At 37.2% G+C, this 12860-nt stretch overlaps 1 protein-coding gene across 1 annotated transcript in view; it reads right to left on the reverse strand.

Moving 5' to 3' along the window:
• Nucleotides 1-684: 684 nt before the first annotated feature.
• The window catches only part of PIGK (phosphatidylinositol glycan anchor biosynthesis class K), a 63792-nt gene continuing 51616 nt past the window's right edge, over nt 685-12860 (reverse strand). Inside the window, exon 11 of the mRNA XM_071750437.1 lies at nt 685-1904. Coding sequence (XP_071606538.1) covers nt 1788-1904 — 117 coding nt within the window. The 3' untranslated portion in view covers nt 685-1787. The remainder of the gene's footprint in view (nt 1905-12860) is intronic.

Here is a 12860-nt window from a genome sequence, read left to right on the forward strand (position 1 = left end):
GGTGGGAGAGGGAAAGTTTTTCTTATTTTAAAAAAAGTCATTAATTGGATTTTGGATACGAAGTCATTGCTTAGGAAGGGTGCATCAGAAGACTCTCAGAACATCAGTATAGGAGAAGGACAGTGGTGTAGCAATGCTTTTGGGTTTAACACAGATTAATTCCTATTCTTAGTGCTCAGCAGACTACTGAAAACAGTTCCTGCTGCTCACTGAAAAGCACAAGAAAAAGTTCTCAATACCATAACTTTATAGTGTTTACCACCTGATAATGGATCATTGTCTATCTTTATCCTTGCCAAGCCCTGAAGATGTGTGGAGAAAAAAAAATTATAAATTTTTAATACCCAAGAGATGTAGTACACTGCTGGTTTTATTATCCTCTGGCATCAGCCCTTAGACACAGCTGGAAGCCTCACTGGCTGCCTTCTCTGTAGCCCTCCCAGGCTGTGTATACACACAACTCTGATGAGATTGCTACACCGAGTTTGCCACCCCTGACCTGAGGCTGTGATGCAGCAATCAATCTGAGTGAGAAGAAAGAAGGACAAAAAGTTAGAGTTCTCAAATTTGTATGCTCTGTACAATACAGAAATGCTCAATACCATATTCTAAGAAAAATACACTGGCACTGATATTATGTGTGATTACAAATAATTTCCAATAATTACTAGCATTTACACCATGTACACATAGTATAAGCTTTATTATGATTAAGCTAGAGAACAGCATACTACAAAAAGCATACTACAAAAGCTGCTCCTTGCCAAAAGGGTTGCTTCTACACATACACAGAATAGCTCTTCTGTTCTCTAATATCAGTACATTATACAGACAAAACCTTTTACCATACATTCATCAGTATATGTCCAAGAAAAGCAAACCAGTATGCCAAAACAGAATCAACAAAACCAAGATGAGAAAGCTTTATTCAAGGGCTCAGAAACAGAATTTTTTTTAAAATAATGAAATAAGATAGTACAATTTATAACAGTTCTCAACCAGAGTCAATTCTCTTCTGTGCAAAAATCCAGTGCACTGAAAACCCTGAAAGCATCCAACTCCACATTATACGGAGTGAAAATACACACTTATGAAGAGTTCCTAGCAGACACAATGAAGTCATAGTTCTGCAGTTTTTGGCATTTTTGAAGTAGATTCAATGAGGTAATCATATATATTTGTTTCACTTTCACCAACTCATAGAACACTAGACTCAAAACTGCCTAATGTAAGAGGATCAATGTAAGGGTTGTATTTAACAGGGAAGAAAAAAGAAAAGAAAAAAAATCCAATACATTCTATGGTATTTTTGTGAAGAAAGCTTTGCCATATGTCATGGCAAAGTCTGCAAGGTGGCTTAAGTTTTTATTGATAAACTGACAACTTAACATTCTGCACAATGGCCAGGTCTTTAGTTACAGGTTGACTACTTCTAAGATTTACTTGGAAGCATGGGGGAAAAAATTTGCCCATTTATAATCAATCTCAGACATTCTGATATTGCATTTAGGTTCCCCCCTCTCTTTTAAGTTTGACTAGAAAGAAAAAACAATTTTTAATACTTTTCTGAGGAATTTTTAAAAAGACAGTTTTTTTTTTAAAAAATCTAACATTAAAGCTATTTGTTAGACTTTTCAGAAAAAGGGGCAGAAGAGATGACTTCAAAAGAATCTTTAGAAGTGAGATCTCAACTCTTTTCACTACAACTGTAATACACATACAGAGCACTCCAGTGACACCAATGAATCCAAAGTAGCAGTCAATGCAATCATCTTGTTTGTTTGAATTCAGAAGACGTGTTTCATGTGCTTGATTCCATATGTTTTGAAGAAAACCATGATGATCAATGCCCAGAGTCCTAAAATAAATCCTCCAGGAGGATGCCAGTCCTTTTGTTTTGGTTTCTGAAAAAGAAAAAAACAAATAAAAAGATAAAAACAAAGAAAAGATAAAAACAGCATGTACTTAGTCCTCACATGTAAGTAGCATTGCGTTTATCAAGTGAAAAAAAAATAAAAATCCTTGCAGTAGCAAAAAATACCAGTGAGCTTTATTTCTTTGTGAAGTAGAAGCATCTTTCTTTTTGATATGGGATGGGAGGTGAGCTGCCACTCCAGCAGGGAGGTGAAGTACCACAAAAAGGCCACTAGAACTGTGCCCAAGACACCACTTTGGTCGTGCATAACCGTGTTGTTCGACATGTTCAAACTAATTCTTTTGGACAGAGCATCTCATACCTAGTCTCATTTTATTAGAAAAATGCTGCAACTATGAAAGATACTGCAACAAGTGCAAATGTGAAAGAGAAAAGATGGTGTTGGTTTTCCACTACCCAGAATGTTTTCTGCCTCTCCTTTTGTACTCAGAATTACGTGGATAAACAGATATGTAACCACATAAGGAGCTAAGATTCATTATTACAGGAATAACATAAAACAAAATAGGATTCTTTTACATGTCAATCACATTTCCCAGGGGCCTCATTGAATCTAACTGCCTTGCCTTAACATAGAAATATCTTCTGCAATTCAAATACCTGTCCCTTCAACATGTATTTCATCTTCAGTAAAAAAGCAAAATGCTTCAGTCTGTTAAGGCTTTTTCTATCTCCCACTTAGCAGTAAGACAAGATAAAACTTGTCTGTCCCCTTCCTCCTATTTAAAAAAAACTTCAGATACTCTATATTCAGCAAGAAATGGACTGAAGAAGGTAAGAGCTGCTATGTAACCCAGGAGCTGTCTCTGAGGCTAATAATGAGGTGAAGCTATATGAATGCAAAATTTTACCTATGAATCTCATTTTAAAAAGTACCAGAATTACAGTGTAACTCAGTCCTGCATACCTGTGCCTACTCTTGCCCTCAGCAGGTGTGTTTTAGAGATCTCCTAGGCAGATGGAGATTATTTACTATTATAATAATAAATACTGAAGTGCTTGCTGAGCTTTTTATTCTTGCCTTGCTGAAAGATTTGCACTCTTCTGTCCTTGTATAAAATAAGACACAAGGGGCAAAGAATTTTGGTTTTGTTGCATTTAAGTCAAATTTTAAATTCTCTTTCTGACCTGTGAATAACAACTACAAAAGATGGCACCATCTCAATTTCTGCCTGAATCTGGGTACGGAAGCTTCTTGTTCCTCACTGAATGTACCAGGTGGCTGGTGAACTTGAATGCAAGAAGGAACAGTTTGCAGCATCTGTTCTTTCAAAACAGCTTTCCTACCAACAAGAAAACAATGTTTGATGATTGCTCAGCTCCCATTTTCTAAGCTATGTAGTTTTAGCTTTAGTATTTTTAAGTACCACACTTGTAATTAAAAAGTATAACAAATAGCCATCCCACCTGAGAAACCCTGAGAACTTGGCCCTCTGTAATATTAATGATCTTTCCTGATGCAGGAATCAGAGAACCAGCACTGTAATTTACATCAATAACAAAACCAAAGATACATGCAGAGATGGTGTCTATATACACAAACCACTTCATTTCCTAAGAAGCACTCACTGGCTCCAGTGTATGTGCTGTTGGTAATCTGCCACCTCATTGATACTTGCAACCACACATCTCCACATAAGCATCTCAGAAAATCAACTCTGAGTGTTCAAAAAGGCTGCCAGCCTTTCACACCTCCCTTCTGACAGTAACAGCACGCGACACTTCTCCACAAAAAGGAACTTTCTTGTTTAAATCCTCCTAATTAACCCCTAACTTCGCATGCATATTGCAGAGCCTTTTTCATCAATCTCTTTGTACTATCAATCTTTCTTTTCTTGGATCTCAGACAAATTCCTTACCACAAAGTGGCACCTGACCCTTCTAGACAAATTACTTCAATTTGCAGTCAGTGACACTAAAAGCCTCTCTCCTATTTTGTACAGAACACGTAATTTAATTTCTGTAAAGAATTTATATGAATAAATATTTATAAGGTGATCTATGAGTATGGTTTTACATTTTGTCATGCCACACGCTGAAGCCTTCATGGAATTCTGCAAGCAAACGGATGCCAGAGCAGCAGTGGCTCTGTGCTGGGAAATCAAGGACATCCATATCACCAGGTTAAAGCCATGGGATGCAATGTTAAAATGAGGATAAAAAAGGCATGACACAAAAAAAAAGACGTGAGACTATACAAGTGCTACAGGCTTTGTAATCTTAAATATAAAAATTATCTTAATAAGAATGATTTACAGACCCAGAAACTGAAATCTACACGTAAACATCAATCCACAATAGAAGGGTGAAGAGATGAAGCTCTATTGTACATATGTAAGTCAACAGCAAGGTTAATTGAGCACAAAATTATACTGAAATATGCCAGGATTTTCCACTAGGGGCATACAGACATTAAAACCTAGAAGGGGACTACAAAGGGACTACAGTCCCCCTAAAAGAGACTTAAAGTATTTATCCTATGAACATTGCCTAGTTAGGGTCCTATTCCAAAAAATCTCTGTAAAAGGCAATTTTTGAAAGTCAGGGAGAAGTGAGAAAATACTAAATGGATTTTTAAAAACTCCCAACATTAAGTTGCAGTATTTCAGTTTGCAATTAATTATGTATTGTTATTATGCCTAAAGTGATGTGAAAATGTGTACTGTTAAAAGCCACAGATTGGCTGCAGTACTTACAAATTATACACAACTTTCTCATATTTAGGAGTGACCCAGAGGAGCCAAGGCAGTAGTAGCTCTTTGGGCTCAAGTTACTCTGAATTTCACTGTTGCAGTTCCCACCAAAGCACTCGGTGTGCCGACCACTGCTGCTGTGTTTAGATTTTGTCACCTGCACCACAACACCATCCCACTATAAATGCCCTCTTTATCCCTACAATAATAGCAGTAACACATAGGTGAATGCACACATAAAATGGTACAATATGTCATGAACAAATACATTTAGCAGCTTAAGGGCCAGTCATTATTGAGTTGCTGGAGATTCCAAATTAAAAAGGTAGCTAAGCAACAGCAAGCTTCCTCCTGTGAACAGTTTTCTGTTGTACGCTCTCTAGTTCTAGGAGACTCATTATCTGTGGAACTTAAAAACAGTTAACAGAGAGTTGCTTCAAGTACTGTAATTAAGAAGAGGATAAAACTGTATTTTCAAACTGCATGGGTCTGTAGGGACTCAAATGCAAAGTATCCGAGACTTTCTACGAAGGTGTTTTATAAAACATGCAATACTTGTTATTCCAATTATAGTCTTATGCAAAAATATAATAAAAAAGTATTAATGCTAAAGTGGTAATTAGATTAAAAATTACTTTTAAATGTCACATCAGAACAGAAGGAAGATTTTAAAACCTCACGTTTTCACATGGAAAACACTGTGTTAAATATCATTATAATGCAACCCTCCAAGTCCTCTGCCAGTAGAATTCCACTTGCCTTAGTGTCCTCAATAAGGACAAAAATCACTGGATGTACAGAATGCTTTGGGTTAACCAAAGGGTTCTAAGAGGAGAGAAAGCAGTGCACTCAGTATTATAGTCAGGAATGTAGTCATTACCAAATGGAAAAGGGATATGCAAATTCTTCAGTTTCTTTCAATATCTTATTCCAAACAGGGCTTTAAGAAAGTGGGCAAAACCTTAAGAATGAATATGCACATCATCCTTGCTATTGATGCTCCCCAACCCGAGGCAGCTGGGGTGTGTTTTTACTGTGAGTGCACAATATCCATATGTAATTGCACAAAACCAAAACATCAGAAATGTGTGTGTGTCCCAACAAGTCCATTATAGTGGCATTTACTGTATTTCAAATTAATCCCTGCTTGATTCTCTATGGAGTTTCAGTGCTGTGTCCCAGACCCAATTTTGGCTGACTTTGTTTCACAAGTGAGGGAGAAAACATCACTCAGGATTCTGAAGTTCCCTTGCATTTAACAGCAGCTACAGCACGAGAGGGAAATCCTGTGCAGACCCCTCTGTGGTGTTCTCCCCTTCTGCTACTCTTGGGGGGCCAGTAAGGACTCACAGGGAAGTGAAGTATGCCTGCTGGTTGTCTATACAGTGCTCATCATCATTATTAGACCACTGTGGTGAATTTTATGTATTTTGGGGTGTAAATTTACAAGCTGTCGATCACTCTCCACTTAAATGAACACTTCAATTTCTCCCATTGCAATACTAAAGGTTTTCTTTCTTGTTTCTCAAGATACCCATTTTTTGTTAGGGTCTGTGTCAAAGACCAGTATTGAAATCTCAAAAAAGAAAGATCCACTTTTCAAAATAGGTCTTTGAAATCTAAGGCCAATCTCAGATTCTTGTCTCGGAAAAAAACACTGATCTCAAACTGAAGGACAGGGAAACTACTTGTAAAAGCCAGATTCAGCTATGCAGTGCTCTGTGGCAATAGCACATTATCTATTTCCTAGAGGCACTCCGTAGGAATTCCGTTACTCTCAATTTAGAATTACAAACTGGGTAATCCTCTCATTTCTTATGACAAAGCACACAACAAAGTCTCATTTCAGTGTGAATTTATATGTATCACAAGCAAATCACAAGCATTAAGCCCTCAGAGCTTTCAGTGGAAGCATGCACTTATAATTTGTCAGTTAGTCCTGATTTTTGGGTCTTCATGGGGGAATGAGGGGTGGGGAAATATAATAAATCCAGCCATCTAGTAATAGTTTAATCCTCTTTTGTGCCCACAGCAAGATTAAAGTCATAAGAGAACTCCAACATAAACAGTGCCTGTTAATCTGCAAAACAATTTAAAGTACTTTTGTCTAAGCTCCCAGTTTGTATTTATTAACCAGAGTGCCACGATTACTGATGTTGCCAATATTAATAAAATAATTAAGAAAATTCACTCATCAACAACAAAAAATCATGAAGGATATAGGAAAGAACAGCAGTTAAAATAAATTAACATATATCAATGCCAACAACTGCATTTTAAATATTTACTTTGAAAACTCTGTAATCACCATAATATAAACCACAACAATTATAATCATAGCTTTAGTTTTTCGTTTCCTTTTAGAATATGTAATCTATAAGGGCTTTTTAGAAATGAACTTCTACTTCAAAAATGGCTGCTCACTTATTATTTCCTACTTTAAGCATTATGTCTCAGCATTACATAGCACTTTAAAGTGCTCTTAGTGGTTTTACAATTACTCATTAATCTTCCAACCTGTGACACAATACATGATATACTTCTTCTAATCAAAAGGAGCTTTCCCAGCACCTGGGACCCAGGGCCATTTAATTCCCAGACAAGGCAGTGCTCAGATGAATGATGCCCACCTGGCAAACACAATAGGGATTGTACCAGGGGGCCTCCAAACCACAGCTCCTGATTTCCTACATCCCAAGGTAGCACATGCAGCTCTAGACTGGCACCAGCAACCCCTCAAATCTGTCTTTAATTGACCACCACCACAGAGGTCTCACCTCTACTGAGGCCTCAAGGCTGAGCTCTTGCTCAGCTCTCAGCTAGTTACATTATGGACCTCATGTATGCTTTAGGGTGGAGATGAAAGAAGCATCTAAAAAAAAAAAAAAAAAAAGTTTTTTATGTTTTCATCAAATTCATACTCTCAAAGGAAGCCATGATATGACTTTTCACAAAAGGGCGCTTAAAGTCCACAGCAAATATGTGAATTCCATTTGCAAACACAAAGCTTTGTGCCAAATGATGCATGTAAACTAGAGGATGAGCAGCTTAATTAAGTAGACTCAGTATTCTAAACTTGACCACTACTACTTTGAGAAGCATCCATCTTTTTTTTATGTGTTTGTATTTAAATAATTTAAACAAGAAGAGGATTATAAGCAAAAACAAGAATAAAAGGCGTTCAATACACAGAGCTATGCCACAAATGGGAAGATAAACTTCTCAAGGTCCTTACACTAAAGAGGGTCAGAAAACAACCAAAATACTCTCTAGCAAGGCATACTTCAGTGAGGAGGACCTCCAAAAATCATCACATATAAAAGCAACCCACTTGCTGCTATACCCACACTTCAGGTTAAGCAAACATCAGCTGCAAAGAACAGAAGAGGGGAAAAGGGTGCACAGAGACTACTATAGGGGGCAAAGTTATTTTGTATTCACAAAAATACAATCTTAGAAACAGGGCCAAGCTATTCTTAGAGTGCTGTCTTTCCAAGCAGCATACACAGCTCACTTTCTCCTGGGAAAAGATTATCTCCAAGTCTTCTACAGAGCAAATCTTGTCCATACAAATACAATGTCACATTGCCAGCAAGAGCAAGACCACAACCAACCTCTAAGTTCTGCAGAGATGAGGCAGCATGAGCATGCCTGGCTCCTACCTCTGTTATTCTGGAATGTTAACTTCAAGGACCAGCACAACCTTTCTACAGAGCACAGCACTCCCACCTCTTCCTTGGAAATCTTGGATTTCCCATAGAGTCTCTCTGGACCACAGGGCAAGCCCATTCAACTGCTTTTAAATCAATATGCTCTGAGGCAGGTATTTTTCTTAATCTTGTACGATTAATTATATACCTGAGAACTTCCATTATGAAGTATAATTTTGATCATCCAAATTCAAACTAAGTTCTTTCTATTTATATGAAGAGGCCTTGATGTTCATAGATTATTATGCTATTCCTTTCAAAGCAGTAGCGATGCTTCTAACCACGCAGTTTCTTCTGGATATCTCGTGTATCTGTTTATTTGTTTCCAGGTGGTAGGCTGTATTAACAACAGATGTTAGACAACATTAGATCTTTTACTCAATATGCCATATTGACTACAATATCTAATAAAGGTCTCAACAGCTACATTGTAAGAAATCGGAATCCAAATAAATATTCCTTATTCAAGTGCGTGTTACTTCTCATTTTTAAAATCTCTGGGCTCTCTAGTTCTCCTTTGCCCAGAGCTATGTGCTACATTTATGCTTTCTACCTCCAGTTTGCACAACTCAAAACAGAGACAGGCATAAAAAAATAGACAGATGGATAAGCAGGGCAGAGGCAAAAAGGGCCTGAACATTTATATGAGCACGATCAAATATGGCTGTGTTTTTATTGGAAAACATTTTCATGTTTCAGTGAGAAACCAGTGTATTACAGCTGGTGATAGATCTCTCTGTTCCTCACCACCACCCAGCTTTTGTTTTTTCTGTTACCTTTGGTATGAGTCAAAGAACAAGGAGTCACAAAAAGCAGATCCATTCCTGCAAAGGATTTTTACAGGCAGCTGCCAAATGGCAGATTTATAGTACCATAAATGTTCAAGGTTCCCACGTGACATTTGCATGACACTAGGTTCTTCACTCAAATGCTACATGGGGCTCAACAAAGACCATCTTTTCTGGAACAACGAATGAGTGTAGCTGAGTAAACACCCCTCCAGACTACCACATGTAATACATAGAGTATTGACATCTTTCTGAAAGGCTAAACCTTCAAAAAGACAAAACCACAGATGGTATTACCTAGTGGCAAACCAGTTGCACTTTTCCTGCCTACCATCTAAACTAACCACAAGTTACTGCCCTACTGATGTCTCATGGTCACTCTGTTCCTTTTAAGAACCACTCTTCATCTGTTTGTCAGCCATGTATTGGGAGATGCTCTTTTGTGTTAAGCACTCCCTCCTGAAAATATGTCATCACTAAGTCACAGAGCTCCACCACTGGAGCTGAGCTTCTCCAGGAGCACTGAGCCACAGGAATCATCTGTCAGTCCACAGACCTCTCACCCTGGGGTGGAGATGAGAGAGCTGACTTTGGCAGGGTCACACACACCAAGCCAGAATGCCAGTCACTACAGAAGTAGTGCTTGCACAAAGCTGGATCACAACCTCATGCAAATAAATTGGCCAGGAAGGACAAAGCAGGATACTGTCTTGTCTGCTCAACAGCATGAACACAACACCTCCATTACTGGAGCCTTCATTCATTTACCCCTTCCATTCATTCTTCAAATGGAAATGATTTCATCAAATTCCAACCCTCTGAATTATTTAGGAAAACAATTCTAGACAGAGCACTAGAGAGCAGCCTGCCAATATCTCTATCTTTGGCCATTCATCAGTCCTGTCAAGAGCTTGTGAGTTACATTGCTGTGCTCCTCACAGTATGTTACTGAAGAGTAAACAAAAAATAATTAACACAAAAAAGGCACCGATAACACCTCACTAAGTTTACACGGCTAAGTGGGTTAAACATGTGAAGGTACTTGGAGTTAATAGTGCCTTCACCTGAGAAAAACTATTCAGAAAGGTATCTGCCATCACAGCACTGCAAAACATGTCAAACTAAGATTGATAATGTTTATATTTTTCCTTATCAATGTGAGCTTATTGGAAACAGCTACTCTTTATGCTGCATAAGCTCAAGAAACATAGTAGATAGAAGAAAAAACCTAGCAGAACTGTAACTGCTAATTTTATTGCTCACTGAAATACCATTTAAATAAACACTGCCTATCAGAGAAGCTTTCATGTGTAAACAATAAGAAAGCAATAATTAATAAAAGCTGCAGTAGGTTATGTGAGAAATGAAAATGTTACAGAACACCAAACTGACACCAAAAAACAGAATTAAATCTTGCATCTCAGACAGCCCACTGTAACATACTTCAGTAACCTGCCTTGAACAGAAAGGTCCTGATTCTTCATATATGACAAGTAACACAAACTAAGTCAATAATTTAGTCGTGCACTCAGATTACAGTTGTTTTTACTAATGTTGTTTCTACACCCAGTGCGATCAGTATTAAGCAATAAAAAAAGGATGTAACAGCTTCCCTTTCCTTTCCCTCCACTCTACCCACACATCCATGCATGCACTTGGCTTCCTTTTATTGCTGGCATTACTATGCCAAGAACACAAACACAAAACACCAGAAATCTATCAACTGGAGAACTAATATAACTAATGGATACCTCCTATCCAGGTCTCGCCTTACAAAATCTACACAACCGTGTTGTACTTTCAGTTGAGTAATTCCCATTCACAGTTTTTGGGAGGAAGAGAAAGAGCAAAGGCTGCTCAAAGGTTCAGGCTAAAAGAAACTGAAAGTGGGTCTTGACAGAAAGCATTCAGCAGCATGAGGAAAAGTCATAAAGGAAAACACAGCCACTTAGGAGTATTGCTTACTTTCACGTTTGCCACTAAGTCTCATCCCAAATGTGAGGTTTGTTCCACCAAAGATGACTCACAGAACAGCAAAACTGATCACCAAAATGAAAGCAACTCTGGGACCATATTTCTTCTGGTAAATACTGTATTTATTAAAAGACAAATGTGATTTATCTTACCAGTAAGAGGGGATGCTGTATCAGTTTTCCTTTAATCAGGAAAATCCTAAAACTTGCTTTAGATCAAGCAATTTTTAAACTACTACCCCAGCAATCTATAGTGCTGCTACAACATAAAGAAGATTTTAATTTTTTTTTCTCCATTAAAGATTAACAAAATAAATGTAGCAGTAGTTCTTTATTACTTGATATTTTCAGCTTTTAATTTATATTAAAATACAAATAAAATTATTAAGTGACTTTTTTTTTTCCATGTAGACTTTCACTGCTACTGTTTACTATAATAATAATGAAGATGATAGTCTCTATAGCCCCAAAATTCTACTGCTAGGAATTATGTTTTCTCTCTAAGGTCTTTGTAGTATAATTGTCTTCATGTAATATTGATATTTGATACTTGGAAGTAATTAAGAATTGGGGAACCATTCTTAAAATACTCTTCTAATCCATTAGGCAAATTTTCTCACTATGATATGAAAATTTTCATCTACTTAATTAGCACACCTACTTCTTCTGAGCCTAAGTGCACCTAAACTATGTTTTATGATAGCCCAAGGAAAAAAAAGAAACCAAACACATCAATTATGCCTCCACTCAGTTGTACAACTATTTTAAAATGTGGGAACAGTTAAGACAAAATTGAAAAATTACCGTAATAGGCTTTTGACACTTCCCTGCTTAAGCAAAAATTAATTCTAACTCCCCATTTTTATGCAAAGCCTTTATAATTTCTCTAATCTCAAGTTCCCGTGAGAAAGAGCACAATACTTTCAAGTACAAGAGTGTGAGGCTTGGCATCTTCCCTGTTTAGTTATGCAGTTTATTTGATGGAAGTCTAAACCCCTAAGCCTCCCTTTGTGCTCAATATAAGCCGCCCTCAGTGGAAATACAAGTTAATTTGAGTAAAATGAAGTTTTGGGAAGAATACATTCTCTTGCACAGAAATAGTCACTAAAGCAAAGCTTTTTTAAATGCAGCATCTGCTTCCTAAATTGCTTTAAAACCTGTAATAAAAATAAACTTTAAAGTAGCAAAAATTTTAAAAGGTACTTTCAAATGTGAGACATCATAAACATAAAAGCAGTCTAATGGATTAATCTATTTATCTTACTGTATGCTTCTCAGTTTCATCTTGCATCATACATGTAGACACTCTATCATTGTAAAGAATCAGCATGTTCCAGGAGCAAGACATTTTGCATCTTATTTTATTAATGGTGACTATTATTAAAACCTACTGCTTATGTTACAAAAGTAAATCAGTTGTATCGCTGGTATATGCTTCCAAATACAGTAAGGTGTGTGGATCACACACTAAATCCACAGAGTTATTTCATACATTTATTTTCCCTCAACTATATTTGAAATATTTCTACATCAGGTATTATGTTGCAGCAGCACACAGTGTATTATGATGCCTGCAAACCTATTAAGGTCACAGAAAGCTTGCGCATATACTTAGTCTATTCCCATGAGAGGCAGAGGTATATTATTTGCATACCATTATGCACTGAAAACCTATTCAGTTATCCCCACTGGAGACAACTCACCACAGTGACCTAAATAGTATTCACTTTTCCAATATTTGAAGGAACAGGAAATAAATG

Source organism: Heliangelus exortis, chromosome 8 (genome assembly GCF_036169615.1).
Source record: "Heliangelus exortis chromosome 8, bHelExo1.hap1, whole genome shotgun sequence".
Classification (NCBI taxonomy): Eukaryota; Metazoa; Chordata; class Aves; order Apodiformes; family Trochilidae; genus Heliangelus; species Heliangelus exortis.